At 36.3% G+C, this 21,742-nt stretch overlaps 1 protein-coding gene across 1 annotated transcript in view; it reads right to left on the bottom strand.

Moving 5' to 3' along the window:
• ZFPM2 (zinc finger protein, FOG family member 2) overlaps window positions 1-21,742 on the bottom strand; it is a 542,864-nt gene that overhangs the window by 210,802 nt on the left and 310,320 nt on the right. Inside the window, exon 5 of the mRNA XM_053713191.1 lies at window positions 5,830-5,941. Within this exon, the coding sequence (XP_053569166.1) occupies window positions 5,830-5,941 (112 nt within the window). The remainder of the gene's footprint in view (window positions 1-5,829; window positions 5,942-21,742) is intronic.

Genomic DNA, 21,742 nt, shown 5'->3' with positions numbered 1-21,742 from the left:
TCTGGTTTCCCCCATTACTCTTAGGGAGACCCAAGAGTTTTGGGAGTTGTAACAAAAACTAAAAGGTGCCAGAGTAGGAATACAAACACATTTTTCTTTACATTTGGGAGGCTTGGTGTAGACAATTATCTTTCAAATGTGGGCTTTTGATCATCTTTAACTGCTAAGGAAGCTTAGATCAAGGAGTCTAAATCAACCAGCTGTCTTACAGTTAGGCTAATCCCACCCATTTGTGACATTATCACTAACATTGAAGCCTTAATAGTGCCAACCATTGGGCAAACCATGATACCCACCCAGCCTGTAGTGCGGGGGGCCGGGATTGCCAGAAACAGCTTCTGAGCATGATCCCCCTGCATGACGAGAACAACTCATCATGTGAACACAGGTCACGATGTGCATGATGCAAAGGCTCATCATGAGTATTGAAGGGACATGAAATCCAAAATAATTTATTTTACGATTCAAGCAGAGCTTAAAATTTTCCAGTTTACTTTTAATATTAAAGTTGCTTAAAGTGAAGGTAAAGTTTTAAGATTTGGAAGACATTAAAGGGACAGTTCACCCAAAAACTTTCTCCCCTTTAAATTATTCCCAATGATCCTTTTCACCTGCTAGAGTGTATTAAATTGGTTGCAAGTAGCTCCTTTACTCATATTTCAGCATTTGAAATAGATGATTTAGCTTGTGGTTTCCCAACCTATACTGAAAGTTTTGATACTGGCGTATATGCTATTGACAAGCCTAAGTAAACACAGCCAGCAGAAGAGATTACAGTCCCAGTGGGATGCAGGATAGTTAAGTAATAAAATTTTCCATTGTTCTCTCTATGTATTGAGCTTTGGTGTTCCAGACAAATATAAGATAAGGAACCAAGTCTGTGTACATAAAAGTGATAACATAATGAGGTCTGATATTACCTGAAGCTCAACCCATTGTAATAGGCTGTGGTTTCAAAGCACAAACCCAGCTATTTCAGATACACAAATAAACCCGAAAATGCAATTTCTCAAATATTTTATACTCTGCAGTTGGTATAACAAGTCCTTTAAAATACATTTATGGAAAAACAATTTTACAGTGTACTGTCCCTTTAATGAATTATTTAATCTCACCATAATCTAATTGCTAACTTTTTTTTAATCTATCTATTACTTTTATATTTATCAATTTATATATATTTATCAATCCCTACCGTTTCTATTGTGACTCCTCCCAACCTCTATTTCTGGCTTTGCAGGTCTGTGATGTATAGAGCGGTCCCACCCACTCTATACGTCTCTCAAAAGCGTGTTCACAATGCTCAGTTCAACTGCACCTGCGCAAATCACTATTGTACTCTCTACTGCGCATGCGCAAATCGTCAAACCCATTATCCAATGCACATGCGTTAATTTGCTTGTAAACAGTATTTAATGAATAACTATATTCATTCAGTACTATGTTATATGAGACTGAGAGCAGCTGCATTCTTCATATTGTTCAGCTGATGACGTAGTATGGGAATTCCAACATTATACAAATACGCATGCATGAAACGGGAGTGAGTATTGATTCCTATATGTTGGGAAAAAAAGGATAGCGCATGCGCAGAACATCAAGGAGGCGGATGACGTGGAGTGACGGCTGCCTAACGGCCAGATTTTTAATTGGATAATCTGAAAACGTGATCGAGACATAAAAAAAAAAAAACACGGGTTGAATTTGCAGAGCTTCAAAAAGTGATTTATTACGGTGATTACTTTATTTACACTGAAATTTAAAAAAAATTATGAATGAAAGTCATATTGATTTGGGACAAAGAATATTTTTCAAGATCGACTTTACCTTCACTTTAATTTTCTTGGAATGGTGTAAGTGTGGCAGGTTGGAATCTCTCAGTCACCCAGCAGACTGGCCTCTCGTGGTTTGCCAATCACAGGAATAGAAATCTTCCAAAAGATTCTCTCCAATGAATATTTATCGCTTATATCCTGCATTGGAGAGACTATTTTGGAAGATTTCCATTCCTGTTGTTGGCGAACCATGAGAGGCCAGTCTGCTGGGTGACGGAGAGATTCCAACCTGCTACACTTGCACCATTTAGGGGTGCTTTTATACACATGAGTGCAACTTGATATCTTGTACTTGTATTTTCTGGCAATACCAGGCCATGTGGCTCTGCTGTTTATGTCCACTATCTACAGATTGCTGAAGTAGGAATTTGGACCACTGGTCCCCCCAAAGAGAGCTGATTGCATGACCTTTTCCCTATTTTACTTCAAACTATTGCTGCTTATATCCTTAGATCATCTTGATCAAAAGTTGTTTTACTCTAACCTAGGACGCCCCCTATTATTTTATATAGTTGGACACATGGGTGAGCCAATGACAAGAGGCATATAGGTGTAGCCACCAATCAGCAGCTGGCTCCCAATAGTACATTGCTGCTCCTGAACCTACCTAGGTATAATTCTAAATAAAGGATACCAAGAGAATTAGATAATAGAAGTACATTGGAAAGTTGCTTGAAATTGTATGCTCTATCTGAATCATGAAAGTTTAATTTTAACTTTACTGTCCCTTCAAGCTCATAACAAAAAAGTATCTTGGGTAACAGTGGCACAAATATCTGTAAGCCACTATTGGAAAGTAAGTTCCCTACTTGCTCTTTCATTTGATTGTTTCATTTAACTATTTATATCTCACTCTGTGGAAATAAATACTAGGCAGTAGGGATGTGAAGCCAAAAATGTTTTCATAACGATTATTCAGGGATATTTGTTATTCCTTTAGTTTATACAAAACAAATATTGAATTTAAGTTAAACATTTACATTTGTTAAGTAAAATACTTACCTACACTAACCTGTTCCTCTTCACTCCAGAGCACGGCCCACGCTTACTGGGAGCTTAGCACATTATGCTCCCGAGGCCTGCACTAAAGTTAGTTCAGGCTCCTGGAACCGTGCGCCCTTAAGGGTAGATTTATCATACCCCGGGCGGACATGATTCGCTATAGTGAATCATGTCCGCCCTGCATAGCTAAATGCAGACAGCATATGCTTTCGGCATTTAACATTGCACAAGCAGTTCTGGTGAACTGCTTGTGCAATGCCGCCCCCTGCAGATTCATGGCCGCTAGCAGGGGGTGTTAATCAACCCCATCGTATACGATTGGACGGATTGCTGTCAGCACCCTCAGAGGCGGCAGACAAGTTTAGGAGCAGTGGTATTAACAGTTTCATTAGGGGAAATACAATAAATCGGCCCCTAAGCCTCCAGTAAGAATGAACCGGGCTCTCAAGTGAAAAAGGAGTGGGTTAGCGCGCTCTCCAGTGCGTGTAGCTAAGCGCTTAAGCGTTTTTAAGGAAACAATGGAATATTGTCAAATTTGGCAACATTCATTTGAAAGGGAAAACAAATAGAAGCGCCTCTAAGTGCAATATCATCAGGACAAAAAAAGGAAATAGACAAGAGTAAGATCCACTCACATGTGATGAAGCACACAATAGTGCTAATGGGGCAAGCCGAGACTTCTAAGAAATGTTATTTATTCCCTTTTGTATTGTGTTTAACCCGTTGTATGTTGCATAGGGGTTAATACATACATACACACACCTGTTACAACTACTGTCAGTTTTAGAGTGCCCCCTATCAGTATTTGAGTGACATCTCTTCTTTCTCTCTCTCTTACTCCAGTTATTGATTTGTTTTCGTCAATTTTCCCTGTGCATTCTTTATTAAAACGAAATGAATATCCCTTTCTCAGATGAATGCACAAGTCTAATAGACAGGTCAAATAAAATTGTTTCGGACAAATCATCCTGGAAATTTTTTTTTTAGATCAAGATTAGTTCCTGGAGTAATTAGATTGTTAATGGAAATTAAAGGGACACTGAACCCAAAATTTTTCTTTTGTGATTAATATAGAGCATGCAATTTTAAGCAACTTTCTAATTTACTCCTATTATCAATTTTTCTTCATTCACTTGCTATCTTTATCTGAAAAAGAAGGCATCTGAGCTTCTTTTTTGGTTCTGTACTCTGGACAGCACTTTTTTATTGGTGGGTGAATTTATCTACCAATCAGCAAGAACAACCCAGGTTGTTCACCAAAAATGGGCCGGCATCTAAACTTACATTCTTGCATTTTAAATAAAGATACCAAGAGAATGAAGAAAATCTGATAATAGGAGTAAATTGGAAAGTTGCTTAAAATTTCATGCTCTATCTGAATCATGAAAGAAAAAATTTGGGTTCAGTGTCCCTTTAATTAACTACTTATTTCCTATTAGGAAGTGGGAACATATCAAGGGCAGAAGAGCACCTGAACAACAGTTTAATCTTAAGTAAAGCTAAAGTAGTAGTTAGTGCTACTGCAAAAAATACAAGAGCAGTATTGGTCAGTTTTGGCTGAGAACAGAAGTGTATTTGTTGGCTGACACAAGTAATAATCGCTGGATATCATTATTGAACAGTGTAAATCTAAAATTCTGAAAACTTTTTCAACTAAATATTGTAAATGAAATAACAATTTTTTTTGCTGCACCATCATTCATTCCTTCATTTTTTTATTTATTTTTTTTGGTTAACGGGTCTGCTCATTATTCATTTTGAAACAAATGCAAAGAATACAGCAAAATACATGATTGTGTTTATTCATTAATATAGCACAATGCAAGAGGGAGTAAGGGTAGGTGCATATGACCCCAAATACATGGCATGGCATTAGGAAGGGTAGCTAACTGTTTTCAGGTAAGATCTACACACACACAGCAGTTGTCAGGCTCTTGATAACTGGCCTACAATAATTGTCACACTAGTCACACTATTAGACTCAGTAACACAGTTAGTTAATGTTAAATGCAAGAGGGACAAGGGGTAGCAGCACATGCCCATCTCTATATGGTTGATCAATAAAGTTCCACAACACTTAGTGAAATAAAAAAAAGGATTATACAAGCTTGTTCCCTCTATAATCCTTAATCCAATATTTATTTATATATTACCAAGTGCTGTGGGACATTATTGAGTTTAGCTGGTCTAAAAAAAGATTGCCCAGGGACATGGATCTGAGAACAAATACTTGTAGTAACATTGCATAGTATTGTGAACACTTGAAAGGCAAAGAGTGAGATTAATAAATATGCGTTTCGACAAGGTTCTCATAGAGAGAACCTGTCCTTGCCCCCTATAGGGCCTCTGGAGCAGCACCGGTTGCCAGAATTTAAGATTGCTCGTGCAACCCTGCCCACTACTCTCGCGCAATGAACTGCAAGATAGCATGGCTTGAAAGTCATTCCAGATGAACGAGTCTGGATTGTTTGTTGTCTGAAACCACTGAGGTTTGCGGACACATTAAGAAGTGATTGCTTCTTAACTTTCAGTTGCTGGCTCGCATGAAATGGACCTGAAGGTGCTGATGCAGATTCATACATGGACCCTTACTGTGTATAACTACCATTGTGTCAGATCATGGAAAAGTGAGATTTATGCTATATTTTTCCCTTTGGATTATTTGTGTGGTTTGGTCCTTCTAAAATAATTCAAAATATTGCAGCTATTGCTAAATGTGATATCCTGAAAACATTTGAAAATTCATATATTAAAAGCACTAAACATATTATAAAACCAGAAATAATATGCAAGTCATGCGTCATGAAATTAGATGTAAATTTGAATCATGAGATTATCTCCAGCTGAGCCTTATCATTAAACAAGAGATGAAAGTGAACTCTGTACCTCTCCAATATTACAGTATATAGTGATTGTATGACACAATGCACATGTTCTCTTACTGCAATTAATTCTTTGCAACGAGAATAAAATAACATCAGACTTTGTTTACCTTTGTTGTACACAATGCAATTGTTTTTGTTGTCTTCTACTCCTTGCCAAGACACATCCAACAACCATTTGGGACCATCTCGCAGCACTATTGGGACAGGGGACTTTGTCTTCTGCAGAAAGTAAGATAACAAACAGATGTCATTTGGTTCAGTTGATTAATAACTGGAATAATAATCATGATTATTATTTTTTCAGTTTGCAAACAACGTGCCAAACCAGTTATTCATGACCAGAATCCCTAGAAGCATTTTTCTCTCTCTTTCTACAATACACATGCAATAAGGCTCTGCTTTTTTCCACTGATCTTGCTGAATTATTATTGAGGATATTTCTAAACGATACTGTATCAGATCTCCAAGATTAGGAATATCTCTAGTGGCTTGGAATTATAAAAGAGAATGCAGATGACTTTCACAGCAAAGAACAGTGTTTGCAAGTGAACTTTAGGCATATTGTACTTTATTATCAACAAAATCTAACTATTTCCTGAAACAGACAGGAAAGAATTTAGAAAATCAGTATCCATTTCAAACCCTTATCCGCTGCAACATTTATTTTGTAGTAGGAAATTATTCTGAATGAATAATGTAATTTTTCCTATCTATGCCGCATGATGATGTACAGTTTTACTGCCGGTGAAATAATAATATTGTTAATGTTTCAATATGTAGTCCCTAGACTATAAAAGACACAGGATGAATACATTTATAGGCAGGGGAAGCAAAGCATGACACCTCTTGTCCTTTGAGGTAAAAAAAAATTGCATACATTCCAGCTTTTTTTTTCACATTGTGGAGTTATCTGCTTTAAATATGAAAAAAATGTTTTTAAAAGGGTGTAACTCTGGACTTAGTTAGGCACTTTTCTTACTTTAAAGGGGCATCCATCTTTTTATTTATGGGTGTAAAATTATTTACTACATAGCAAAATGCTTAACATGCAAAATAAATGTTTTAAAATCATTTAAAACTGTAAATGTTGTAATAAAGTATGCAGTGTCTTTCAGGCTTGCGTCACACACTTTGAAAGCCTCTTGAATGTGATTTATTTACTTCCTTTGCTGTGGCCAATAAGGGACAGATACAAATAAATCTTCCTGCATATATCAACCAATTACTGTTCAGAATATAGGTGTGTCAGGGTATCTGCATATTGCAGAATGCAATCCAACCTTTCAGTGGGGAATGGAAACACTACTGGGAATGGCATTTTAAGATTAATGTCCCTTTAACTAAAATCCAAGGTAACAAGTTATCCAGCAAAACCAATACAAAAGGCTAAAATGGATACTGATATAAATCATACATTTTGCTTAGTTCTAGGGATACTAAACCCAAATTTTTATATCATGATTCAGATAGAGCATGCAATTTTAAGCAACTTTCTAATTTACTGCTATGATCAATTTTCCTTTGTACTCTTGGTATCTTTATTTGAAAAAGCATGAATGTAAGCATAGGAGCCGACCATTTTTGGTTCAGCACCCTGGATAGCATTTGTTGATTGGTTGCTACTTGCTACATTTAGCCACCAATCAGCAAACACTACCCAGGTGCTGAACCAAAGATGGGCCAACTCAACAGCTTACATTCCTGCTTTTTCAAATAAAGATACCAAGGGAAAAAAGGAAATTTGATAATAGGAGTAAATTAGAAAGTTATGTAAAATTGCATGCTCTATCTGAATCATGAAAGAAAAAAAAACGGGTTCAGTATCCCTTTAACTTTTATGTCAGACACCCTGTTTTAATTACTATGAAGTAATACTAGTGTATTTAGATATTGTTCCTGCTATATGGTCCAGGAAATCTGTTATCTTCCAAACACTTTCCCATGTGATCAATGTTAGCTCAAATTTGTTTAAAAAATCATACTAGGCAACCAGGGATTTGCCATAGATTCAAAAATGAAACATTGGGAGGGTATAGAAAAGGAAGGCATCATGCCATATTGCTACTGCTCAAATATATACTCACCATTTTGTGACAATATTTTGAATGGGGCATGAAGCCTTATCTTTGGATCCCGTAAATTATCACACATTTTAATACAAATCTTATCTTACAAATTAAAGAAAATGCTTGTTTTTTTGTACAATTAATACTTCTTTATTAATTCTGGCAATGACAGCTTCAACTACTGTTCATAAGTGGATCTATACTAAATGTATTAAGCAAAAAAATAAAAAAAAGGTATGTTTATTTAGTACTGGGATAACAGTTTAAAGCGGAAAAAGTAACATTTTTAATTACCCTCAATTAAAAAATATTGTTTCACCATCCAGTTATAACATATAATAAAACCTTGAGGGCTCACACCTTGCAAATTTAAAAATGTGCATGGTTATACAGGAAATACAACAATTTTAACTATGTCGATCACAATAATGATGAAAGGATCAAGTATGAAAATAAAACATGTGTGGTATTGCAAACAAGCATCAAAGAAAAACTAACATACATTTATGCTTTAGTATGAATCCATTATGGAAATATATGTCTTAAATGACCATTAAATACTATAGAACTGCACAATCAACATGTGCATTTAAAAAAAGACAATGCATAACCCTCACAAAGGACTAGTATATATATTTTTTATGACAAATATACTGTGAACTCTTGCATATACTCAGTAGGAGCTGGTGCCTCAAAAACTGGGCATATATCAAGAAGGCACACAATGTGATATTGTCTGAGTGCTTAAAGGGATATAAAACAGTCTCACTGTTGTAATATAAAAAGCACTTAGCACTGGGTTATACTTAATACAAATAATCTCTTTTGTTCAAGGTCTATTAGTTCCTTCCCACAAGGAAGACATATTTTGCTTCATGGAATAAATCTCTCTAGAGCAACTTGAGCTGGCTTACTGTTAAGTGAATGCTAGAGAAACAAGAAGGCAATTTTTTCGCTTATGCTCGGGACAAACTACAAATTGTTAGCATGTCAGCTTCCTTATGTCACTATAAACAATGGATACATTGAGAATTTTTAAGTTCTCATTTTGCAAGAAAACGAGAAAGTTGTTTGCTGACTTTTTAACACAATCTGGGTTTTTTATGTTTACTTTGATGTAACATATATTTTGTGTGCAAAAAGAACACTGTGTTATATCCCTTTCATAAAGAAAAATGTAGTGATTGTATTAAAATGTGTGTTTTGTGAAGGCTGAACATATTTTAGTTTAATTTCAGAGAAAGGATAGGTTTTTAAAATCTCATGAAATGAATTTGATAAGCTCAGTATTTTTTAATTTAACCAATCACAGGCATCAGCAGCTACAATTTTCTGTTGAAAAAAAAAATGAATTGTCATACCCTAGAAGCTAATTTGAGATAACATCATAATATCCCCTTTCAAATTTGAATTTGTCAGAGGGGAGAAAATGAAGTCTTCATAGCAATTAACTAGATTTGTATGACACTATTTTTAGGGTAATAGTATTCTTACAGCTGTACTGTAAGTATTATGAAACTTTATTAATAAAAAAGAATATAAATAGTACAGTCTTAAAGATTTTTCATCACAGTAGGTCAAGGAGAAATTTGAATATTTTGATTGCATAAAGATTATAAGACTGGTGTTGTCATCAAAGGCAAATCTTAAAGACACTGAATAAATTGTTAAAAAGAAAACATTTCTTGAAATACCAAAGGAAAAAAAATGTTTTTGCTGCCAAATAATTCCAAACACTAGTGTCTCAATTTAAAATTATCATAAATATCAAAGCCTCAAATTTCTAAAATAAAAATTCCATCCATATTTTAAATATACAAAAACAACACTGGTAATAAGGAATTCCCCAGTGTGAATAGAAAAAAAACCCTACTGTATTGCATTGTTTGATAAGTTAGAAGTTTGTATGAAATTTATGGGGCGTCAAAACAACATCTAATGATACTAAAATGTAAATGAAAAAGTAAATTAAAACTGCTAGTAAAACTGGAAAAATATCAATATAACAAATATCTTACTTAGGGATAGATTACTAGTAGATTGCTAACTGTTGCACACATGCAATATCGTTTTTTCAGCTTTTTGCACGCAACAGAAATAGCGAACGTATTATGAGTTGAAAGTAAGCGTGCTTGCTCGAGCACAATCACAATTTATGCTCGTCAGATTAGTGCAACTTGAGAGCTTGCGTAGAGGGTAGGGGAAGAAAATAAATTGCATTAAACACAACATATATGTGTACATATGTATTTAAGTATGTATGTGTTTTACTTTATATTTTCTGTACATTTTTAACATTCCGATGTTCTTTACATACAGGATAATGTAATTTGTATTGTTAATACATATTTATATATATATATCTATATACCTATTCATATAGATATGTATTTTACATTAACATTATCAAATATATAAAAATATACATATTTAATAATTAAAATTATATTATTTTCTATGTGAAGAACATGAGTGTAAAATATGCATAATGTGCATACCTGTATATCTATTCCTATTGATATATATATTTTACATTAACAGCATCATATATATATATATATATATGTTAATGTAAAATATATATCTATAGGAATAGATATACAGGTATAGGTATATATAGATATTTATAGAAATATGTATTTACAATAAAAACTACAGTGTTCTGTAAGTGAAGAACATTTGAATGTGAAATATAAATAACTGCTGTCAGGTTAGCGTGCATGTTTTTTTTCTGCGCTCTCCATTGACTTCTATGGGGAGAATACGTTAACATGGTCCCGATATTTGGTTAACATACAGTGGGTATTGTTTGAGAACAAACTTTTTACTTTCAACTCATAACGCACACTACCCGACATGTGCAAAAAACATAAATTATGCTTACCAGATAATTTCCTTTCCTTCTGTATGAGGAGGGTCCACGGCTTCATTTCTTACTTGTGGGAATACAGAACCTGGCCACCAGGAGGTTGCAAAGACACCACAGCCAAAGGCTTAAATACCTCACCCCCTTCCCTCATATCCCAGTCATTCTGCCAAGGGAACAAGGAACAGTAGGATAAATATCAGGGTAGAAATGGTGCCAGAAGAACAAAACAAAATTTAAGTCCGCACAACGGGCAGGGGCCAAGGACTCTCCTCATACAGAAGGAAAGAAAATTATCTGGTAAGCATAATTTATGTTTTCCTTCTAATATGAGGAGAGTCCACGGCTTCATTCCTTACTTGTGGGAAACATATACCCAAGCTCCAGAGGACACTGAATGAACGGGAGGACAAAAAAAGAGGCAGACCCTATGCTGAGGGCACCACAGCCTGTAAAACCTTTCTCCCAAAAGCTGCTTCAGCCGAAGCAAAAACGTCAAACTTGTAAAATTTAGAAAAGTTATGTAAGGAGGACCAGGTAGTCGTCCTACAAATCTGATCCATAGAGGCCTCCTTCTTGAAGGCCCAAGAGGAAGCCACTGCTCTAGTTGATTGAGCCTTAATCCTCTGAGGAGGCTTATGTCCCGCTGTCTCATAAGCTAAGCGAATAATGCTCCTCAACCAAAAAGATAAGGAAGTGGACAAGGCCTTCTGCCCCCTACGCTTCCCAGAATAGACAACAAACAAAGAAGAAGTCTGTCTAAACTCCTTCATAGCCTGAAGATAGAACTTCAAGGCCCGAACCACATCCAAAGTATGAAGTAACCATTCTTTCGAATAAGAAGGATTAGGACACAAGGAAGGAGCCACAATCTCCTGATTGATGTTGCGATCTGAAATGACCTTAGGAAGAAAACCTAACCCAGTACGAAGAACAGCCTTATCAGCATGATATACTAGGTAAGGATGCTCACATTGCAAGGTAGCCATTTCAGAGACTCTGTGCACCGAAGCAATAGCCAGTAGAAAAAGAACCTTCCAAAACAATAATTTAATGCCAAAATACATGCATAGGCTCAAATGTAGCCTTCTACAAAACTTTAAGAACAAGATTTAAACTCCAAGGAGGAGCGCTAGATCTAAACACAGGTCTGACTTTAGCAAGAGCCTGAACATCTGTAAGCTCAGTGAACCTCTTGTGCAGTAAAACAGATAGGGCCGAAATCTCCGAAATATGTCCCTTAAGGGAGCTGGCAGAAATGCCCTTCTCCAGACCATCCTGGAGAAAGGAAAGAATCTTAGAAACCCTAACCTTGTTAGAACATGTGTTTTTAGTAGACTGAGCGCTAGTATTATACAGCCTTAAGCTCACTGGCAATAGTCCCCTAGTGGACTTGAGAAGTAGCTAAAAGTGTGTGAGAGAGTGAGCGCTAAAAAGCTAAAAAGGCGTGGATAGAGTACAGATGTGTTAAAAATGGTACATATTTATTACAATAAAATATTAAAAATACAATTAAAACCTTCCTAAAATCTCCATGGATCCATGAGATAAAACATGTAGATAATGATACAATATGGCACAAATTTACAGTAACAAAAATTCCGTCCTATGTTACGATAAGTATAATTGTTAACTATGACAACAATTCAAGATCAGAATAGTAGATAGATATAGTCAACAGGGATATATTTTGAGCACAAATAAAACAGTTCTTACAACAACAAATCTTAAGTGCAGTGTCCAAAGTAAACGTTCCAATGCGAGTGTGATCAAAATTATGATCAAAGAAGTGAATGTGAAAAAATGTGAAAAAATGTGATGAACAGATGTGTCCGGTGTGGCTTGGGAAAAATAAATTGTAAACAAAATGTCTCTTTTAAATGCACAGTGTTTCAAAATCAAAAGTCAATATATGTTGTAGCTCCTAGAAAATTAAATCCAATCTGGTCAAAAAAACTTCCAAAAAAACTTCCAAAAAACCCTCCAATAACCGTGCTTTAAAGGTGATCAACGTGAAACAATGAAAAAACAAAAATTATATATAGAATAATGTGGCAAAGAGGTCCAAAGTCTTCCTCCTAAACCTGTGGATGAATAAAAAACAATAGTGCAATATCGTCTAGATACTGTATATAATAATCAGAAATGTGCTCACCAGTATGTCAACGCGTTTCGGCCCTCCTAGGCCTTTATCAAGACAATACTGTTCTATGTATCTCTGGGAGCTTTATATGTTGGTCACTTAGATGATTGGCTCTAATTTGGCGCCAAAATTAGGGGTCTGCCCTTTCCTGTTTTGCCCAATGTTTCATAGGAAAGAGTTTTTCTTTTGGTCTATTGTTTTATTATCTATAATTATTGTATTATTTTAGAGTTGTTTATATCTGACTCTGGTTTTGTTATGTATATTTATAGTTGTTAGCATCTTTAGTACTTCAATGTATCATATATCAAAATATTTTTTCTTTTTGTCCGTATTTGCCCCACTTCCGGATTTTTAGACTTACTAGCTCTTCCGGTTCTGTTGTAATGGTATTACATCCGGTTTCGCCAGTGTTACTTTCGGTTTCGCTATTACCGGAAGTCTAAATTTTGTCTCATCCGGTTACGCTGTTACCAGAAGTGAGTCTATTTTGGACCTTATTCAGTTCAACTTGGGCGATTGACTGCATAGCTTGCATGACTATGTCAATAAGAGTAGTGGTCCATCAGCATCCTTGTTGTGTGTGTATGAACAGATGTATCACAAATACTGTCAACTGTTTTTACGTATATTTGTGTTTACATATAAAACGGTTTGGCCATATATGTGTAAAAAGTATATAGATATTTAAAAACATTTAAAATTAAGTCACAAGTCACAATAGGAAATTGCAGTATATAAAAATATATAGGATGAAAATAAACTTTGAAGATGATAAAGAAACGTTTAAAGAAACGTTTAAAAGATGTTAAAAGATGTGTGGAAAATTTCTTAGATATTCATGGTGTCTGATGATTTTGCATATCTCACTTAATATTGTATAAGTTAGATATTTAGAACACTGATGATCTGAGCAGCTAATGCTAGACTAACTGAAGCATCTATTTTGAACTAACTGGACTGGGGGGTAGGAATGAATTTTTGCTAGTGTACTTAAGGGAGAGGGACTTCTCTATGCCTTATATTTCAGGAATTTGTTTGTCTATTATGTAATGGGTGGGAATGAGGATTAAGTCATTCTTGTATATTCCTCGATGGGGGAGATTTTTATTCTTATTCTCTTAGGTAATCTTAGTTCTCTCGGTTTGTTAGTTTGTCTGGTCTTTCAGTTAATGTATCAAGGGACCTACTACAACAAGGATGCTGATGGACCACTACTCTTATTGACATAGTCATGCAAGCTATGCAGTCAATCGCCCAAGTTGAACTGAATAAGGTCCAAAATAGACTCACTTCTGGTAACAGCGTAACCGGATGAGACAAAATTTAGACTTCCGGTAATAGCGAAACCGAAAGTAACACTGGCGAAACCGGATGTAATACCATTACAACAGAACCGGAAGAGCTAGTAAGTCTAAAAATCCGGAAGTGGGGCAAATACGGACATACATAACAAAGCCAGAATCAGATATAAACAACTCTAAAATAATACAATAATTATAGATAATAAAACAATAGACCAAAAGAAAAACTCTTTCCCATGAAACATTGGGCCAAACAGGAAAGGGCAGACCCCTAATTTTGGCGCCAAATTAGAGCCAATCATCTAAGTGACCAACATATAAAGCTCCCAGAGATACATAGAACAGTATTGTCTTGATAAAGGCCTAGGAAGGCCGAAACGCGTTGACATACTGGTGAGCACATTTCTGATTATTATATACAGTATCTAGACGATATTGCACTATTGTTTTTTATTCATCCACAGGTTTAGGAGGAAGACTTTGAACCTCTTTGCCACATTATTCTATATATAATTTTTGTTTTTTCATTGTTTCACGTTGATCACCTTTAAAGCATGGTTATAGGAGGTTTTTTTGGAAGTTTTTTTGGAAGTTTTTTTGGAAGTTTTTTTGACCAGATTGGATTTAATTTTCTAGGAACTACAACATATATTGACTTTTGATTTTGAAACACTGTGCATTTACAAGAGACATTTTGTTTACAATTTATTTTTCCCAAGCCACACCGGACACATCTGTTCATCACATTTTTTCACATTTTTTCACATTCACTTCTTTGATCATAATTTTGATCACACTCGCATTGGAACGTTTACTTTGGACACTGCACTTAAGATTTGTTGTTGTAAGAACTGTTTTATTTGTGCTCAAAATATATCCCTGTTGACTATATCTATCTACTATTCTGATCTTGAAATGTTGCCATAGTTAACAATTATACTTATCGCAACATAGGAGGGAATTTTTGTTACTGTAAATTTGTGCCATATTGTATCATTATCTACATGTTTTATCTCATGGATCCATGGAGATTTTAGGAAGGTTTTAATTGTATTTTTAATATTTTATTGTAATAAATATGTACCATTTTTAACACATCTGTACTCTATCCACGCCTTTTTAGCTTTTTATCGCTCACTCTCTCACACACTTTTAAACCCTAACCTTGTGCCAGGAGAATCCACGATCTACACACCAGAATAAGTAGGTCCTCCACACCTTATGATAGATGCGATGAGTAACCGGTTTACAAGCTTGAATGAGAGTATCAATAACTATGAAAAGAGTGAGGGGAAATAGGTTGGGTGTGTGTATTATGTAAATAGATGAAAAAATCTGTAAGGACAGAAGATTCAGTTCAATAGTATGTTGTTAAAAGCTGCTGTGCAAATAGACTGTATAAGGTGTATATATGTACATACACTAGGATGGCGGTGTTTCCCCCCAAAACACCTCCCACCATTCAGATTCCAATGAAGCAGTAACAATCCACTGTAGATGAAATTTTGTAATAAAGGTGACTCACCACTCACTGCCTCCTTGGAAAAGGGGCAGCCTTGTTCTTAGGTGCTGTGTCCCCTATGTTGGGGATGTCCGTCCTATTCTGCTCACCTCCGGCTTTTAGCAATGATATAGCAAAAGAAGCTATGCCTGAATTGCAGGTCAACCTTCGTGGTGTATCTGATCTCATGTACACATTGTGCGCTCCAATATGTAGGACTCACAACGAGGGAAGCTAGAGTCAGGATTAAAGAACACTTGCTGGATATAAAAGAAGGTGCTCTCACCACTCCATTAATCAATCACTTTTCGAATGTTCACAATAAAGATAAGAGATTCTTTACGTGGACAATCATTGAGAGAGTACCCATCCAGACCAAAGGGGGGAGATAGGACTCGTAAATTGGGTGAAAGAGAGGCCTTCTGGATATTTCGTTTAAAAACGAGAGTTCCAGAAGGCCTCAACTCAGAATTTGATTTAATTAATTTTTGGTAACCGAGGCTATTTCACACCACACATAGCAAATCAAAAAATGCCATACCTGGTATCTTTTGATTTCCCTAGTTGAATTGTTCCTTTTTAGTATCATTCCTTAATTAAACCACTGCACAATGCAGTTTATTCCTCCATTTTATATTCAAATTATAATACAGGTCTAATATCTTCATTTGGTAACTATCTTTCCTTAGATAATAGGCACACTGTATGGGGGCCACTCACTATACTATAAGCTAGATAGTTACAATCTAGATATTACACTACTAGCTATTTACATCATACCTTAATATCTCCTTAAACTGGCAGCATTATCTTGTATTAGGATCTTGTAGATCCTAGACTTTAGTTCTCTATCTATTCATTGTTTGTCATATTTTCACCCAATTAAACTTATTTTTCCACATGGAATGAAAAGCTAATTGCAGATTTTACCCACAGTCGGTTGCTAACAAACATGCATATGTCACGAATAGGAGGACACTGCAAGTGTAGGGACCCAATAGGAAACTGTGTTTCTCCGTTCCAGACTTGTGCAGTGAGACTTGCAGGGTGATTGGCCAAATCTTACGATTTTCAACCTATCAGAATGTTTTGAACAATGACATGGGTGGCCACCCTTTGCAAGCCACACAGCAGTGAGCGGACGATAACAAACGAGGCTAAAAGCAAAAAAAATTTTAAGGTAAACTTTTAAAAAAAAAAAAAAAAAAATATCATTCACTAAAGCATATGATACGGACTAAAGTGTCCCTCCTAAATGAATAAAACATTAAGCATTTTCACACACAGCCGGAGCGATCGGCAAGTTTAACAACTACTTGTACACAGGTATATGTTTTAGCATGCACACAATCACAGCATGCATAAATTCATATTCAGACACAATAACAGAACAAAGATCAACATTATTCGAAACTCTAAGAGTGTTAAGGTGTATTAATTTTGGTTTTGTATATTTGCATGCTTTTTGTGAACCATGTACCGTAGAGATTAAGGTGTCATTTAATGATCATTTAATTGAATGAAGCTGAGATTTTGGGGCGTGTGCCCCTGAACCAATGGTAACTCAGATGAGGGTTTTTAAGGCAGTAACTGTCAATCTGTTTTAAGCAGGCTAGGAGTAAGGCAACATCCGAAACCGGTCAGCCATTGTTCATCTGTTTGTTACTTTTTTCTTTTTTGTGTGTTCTTACCCGGGGTATATACCCTTTTGCATTTAATAAAAATTTATACTTTTATCACTTCACCTGGTGCTCCTGTTACACATTTTTTCTGCAGTTATCAATAACTATCTCAGAGAAACCTCACTTGGCTAGGATTGAGCGTTCAATCTCCACACAGTCAGCCTCAGAGAATCTAGATTTTGATTAACAAAAGGACCTTGTTCCAGCAGATCCCTGCAACAAGGTAACTTCCATGGAGGAGATGACGACATCCCCACTAGATCTGCAAAGCACATCCTTTGCGGCCACGATGAAGCAATCAGTATCACTGATGCCTGCTCCTGCTTGATGCGGGCCATTACTCGAGGAAGGAGAGGTAATGGCAGAAAGAGGTATATTAAACTGAACCTCCAAGGCACCACTAATGCATCTATTAGCTCTGCCTGAGGATCCCTGGATCTCGACCCATACCTAGGTAACTTGGTATTGAGACGGGACGTCATGAGATCTATCTCCCATCTTATGCATATCTCTGCAAACACCTTGGGATGGAGAGACCATTCCCCCGGATGAAAGGATTGTCTGCTGAGAAAATTCGCTACCCAGTTGTCCACACCCAGAATGTGGATCGCTGACAGCGAACAATTGTGGGCCTCTGCCCACTCCAGAATCCGAGATACCTCCCTCATTGCTAGGGAATTCCTCGTTCCTCCCTGGTGGTTGATGTAAGCCACTGAGGTGATATTGTCTGATTAGAACCTGATAAACTGGGACAAACCCAGACAGGGCCAAGCCTTCAGAGCATTGAAGATTGCTTGAAGTTCCAGAATGTTGATCATAACACAGCTCTCCTCCATAGACCAAAGGCCTTGAGCGTTCTTGGCTCCCCAAACTGTTCCCCATCCTGAGAGACTCACATCCATAGTCACAATCTCCCAGGATCGTCTTAAAAAAGATGTCCCTCGGGACAGGTGATCTGGACAGAGCCACCAAGAGGGCGATTCTCTCGACCAGTTGTCCAAAGAGATCTGTTGAGACAGATTTGAATGATTGCCGTTCCACTGTCTCAGCATGCACAGCTGTAACGGTCTAAGATGGAACCTGGCAAATTGAATTATGTCCATGCTGGACATCATGAGACCAATCACCTCTATACACTGCACCACAGAGGGCCTTGAGGAGGTCCAGAGGGCAAGACATGCCGAAGCCAGCTTGCAGCGTCTCTGGTCTGAAAGAAATATCCTCATGACTAGTGAGTCTATTATAGTGCCCAGGAATTCTACCCTGGTGTTTGGAATAAGACAACTCTTTTAGATGAAAGGATGGTGCTTGTACCAGAATATAGTCCATGCAAAGTGCTACTGCAATACCCTGGGTTCTGGCCAGGCTAAGAGAGCCCCCAGAACCTTTGTGAAAATTATTGGGGCAGTAGCTAAGGCAAACGGAAGACCAATAAACTGGAAGTGTTGGTCCAGGAAGGCAAGCCTTAGGAACTGAAAATGTTCCCTGTGGATTGGGACATGAAGGTAAGCTTCCTTCAGATCTATAGTGGTCATGAACTGTCTCCTTTGTACTAAGGGAAGGATAGACCTTATCGTCTCCATTTTGAATGAGAGGATGTTCAGAAACTTGTTTAAGCACTTTAGGTCCAGAATCGGGCAGAAAGTTCCCTCCTTCTTTGGGACCACGAAAAGGTTTGAGTAGTAACCCTTAGCAATGAGCTCCAGGACCCAAGGATCCTGCACATCCCTGAACCAAGCTTCTGAGAAGAGTGAAAGTCTGTCTCCTACCTGATCAATAGCCGGACCGGGGGTGACCCCTTCATGCTGATTTAGTCTCAGTTGGCTTCTTGCTCTGCTTGTACTTATTCCAGGACTGAGCCGGCTTCCAAGTCTTAGGTTGCTTGGTCTTAGCGGAGGATAGCTGACGCTGGGATTTATCAGAATGAAAGGAACGAAAATTATTAGATTGTCCCTTAGATCTTTTCTTTTTATCTTGCGGTAGGAAGGCACCCTTGCCCCCTGTAACCATGGAAATAATGGAGTCCAGCCTGGACCAAACAAAATCTTACCCTTGAATGGAAGGGAAAGGAGTCTGGATTTGGAAGTCATGTTCGCAGACCAGGAATTCAGCCACAGAGCCCGGCGGGCATGAACAGAAAACCCAGCAGTTTTAGCATTTAAATGAAAAATTTGCATATTTGCATCACAAATAAAAGAATTAGCGACCCATAAAGCCTTAATTCTATCAAGAATAATATTGAGGGGACCTTCCACCTCGATCAATTCTGATAAGGAGTCAAACCAGTAGGAAGCCGCTCCTGCAAATGCGGCAACTGCCGCCTCTGGTTGAAATAAATATCCCGAATGTTGAAATATCTTTCTTAACAGAGTTTCCATCTTTTTATCCATGGGCTCTTTGAACGACAAGCTATCCTCCAGTGGGATGGAACACTTTGCTTTACTGTGGTCTCATGAGTTTTTATTGAAATCTAGATAGTAAACTGAGGAGGGAAATAACACGACTGTGTCTGCACATACCAGATGCACACACCCTTGAAAGTCATGGGACTAGCATCTAGATTGGCTGCTTAAAATCTCTTTACAATGGGATGTGATAACTTAGAATATTTCGAGGTAAAATATCTTTCTTTTTTACAGAGATGTTCAGGTGATATTTTCTAATCTGCTTTTTACAGCTATGTAGAATCACTTTTAAGTGCTTCAACATTTGGATATCAAGAACCTTTAAGCGCTCTTAATAGTAAATTTTTTGCTAATCTATGACAATTCTCCAACACATGTTCTAAATCAGTATATATCACCTCAAGTGGCACTTTGGGGATTATTTCAAAAATATGTCTATTTTGTGTCAACTAATTTCACACTAATCTCCCAGTAAAAGATCTACACAACTACAATCTTCCAAGTTCCACATAAACCAGAAAAAGAGTTTATTAATAAGTAATTTAACATAGTATAATAAACAGTATATTTATTTCTCTCAGCCTTTTTTGCTTTATGATAATTGTGAAATACTTCTGAATTTAATGTGAAGTCCATGATTCATTTATAAACACCTGTGACACGAAGGGCTGCCACCTGTTGGAAAAAACAAGCCAAGCTAATTAGCATAATTAAATCTGTAACCATAAATGACATAACTTGAAAACGCAAGGTGCAGCTATTAATCTAACAATGTCAAGTGTTTTAAAATGTCTTTCTACCCAGCAGAAAAAACTATTCTACACAAAAAAAGATGTATATTGGACACATTTTTCATTGTAAACAAAAGTTCTGACATTCACAGTTATTTTACTATCCAGTCACTGTTTTGAATGTTATATCTCATTTATGGTGAAGAAAAAAATATTGAAATTAATATTTAAGTTTGCACTATTATAAAAACATTTAGGGCTAGATTACAAGTGGCGCGCTAACGTTAGCGCAATTGATCATTAAATATAGTGCTCGCACTAACTTGCAAGCGTATTTCAAGTTGAAAATAAACATAATTGCACAACAAAGGTCAATTGTTTGTAGCCGACAATCATCAGCTATCTTCCAGTAGTGAATTGCTGCTCCTGAGACTGCCCAGATATGGTATTAAACAAACGACACCAAGAGAACAAAACACATTCTATAATTATAGTAATTTCAAAGTTTGTTAAAATGACATGCACCTGACTGTAAAACTTAAATTTTGACTTTCATGCTCCACTTATACTTTAAAAATCAACATAATTCCATATATATATATATATATATATATATATATATATATATATATATATATATATATATATATATATACTTAGCTCATACGCTCTGGATTTTTTAAATTATTATATATATAGTTTTAAACTACAAACAAATTAAAATAATATACCTGTAACAATAGTTGTGTTTTGCTAAAGTGTTATATACAATTACATATTTTAATATATGGAATCTAGGTTACACTGTGTAATGTGCGGAATATGTTGTTAAAAGTTAGCAGCTGCTTACGAGTGACAGTGAACCTCTTTCGCTCCCCAGGGCACGTGTCCCTTCAAGCGAAGTCTCAGGCAGTGTGAATACACATGGCAGCTTACTGCCCTGTCGTTGCCATGGACAATCATTAGGGACTGTTATTCTTAGTTTCTACTTAACTACAAGTCTTACTTTATCTACAAACACTCTCTTCATAATTACCATGCATATAGAAACGTGGACGAGCAAATGAAAACAAATGTACATTATAACTTTGCATTTGACTTTTTAATTCAGTACAAACTGGAGGAAATAATAACAAAGGCATAGGTTTTATAGTAGCTCTAGCTTACACTACTTAGTATTGACAGCAAAATCTTCATTAAAGGGACATGGAATTTTTTTGTTTCGGATAGAGCATGCAATTTGAAACAACTTTCCAATTGACTTCTATTATCTGATTTACTTATTTATCTTGATATCCTTTGTTGAAAAGCATATATACATA

This window comes from Bombina bombina, chromosome 5 (genome assembly GCF_027579735.1).
Source record: "Bombina bombina isolate aBomBom1 chromosome 5, aBomBom1.pri, whole genome shotgun sequence".
Taxonomy (NCBI): domain Eukaryota; kingdom Metazoa; phylum Chordata; class Amphibia; order Anura; family Bombinatoridae; genus Bombina; species Bombina bombina.
The sequence above is the reverse complement of the archived record's forward strand: the minus strand, read 5'-3'. Positions and strand labels throughout refer to the sequence as shown.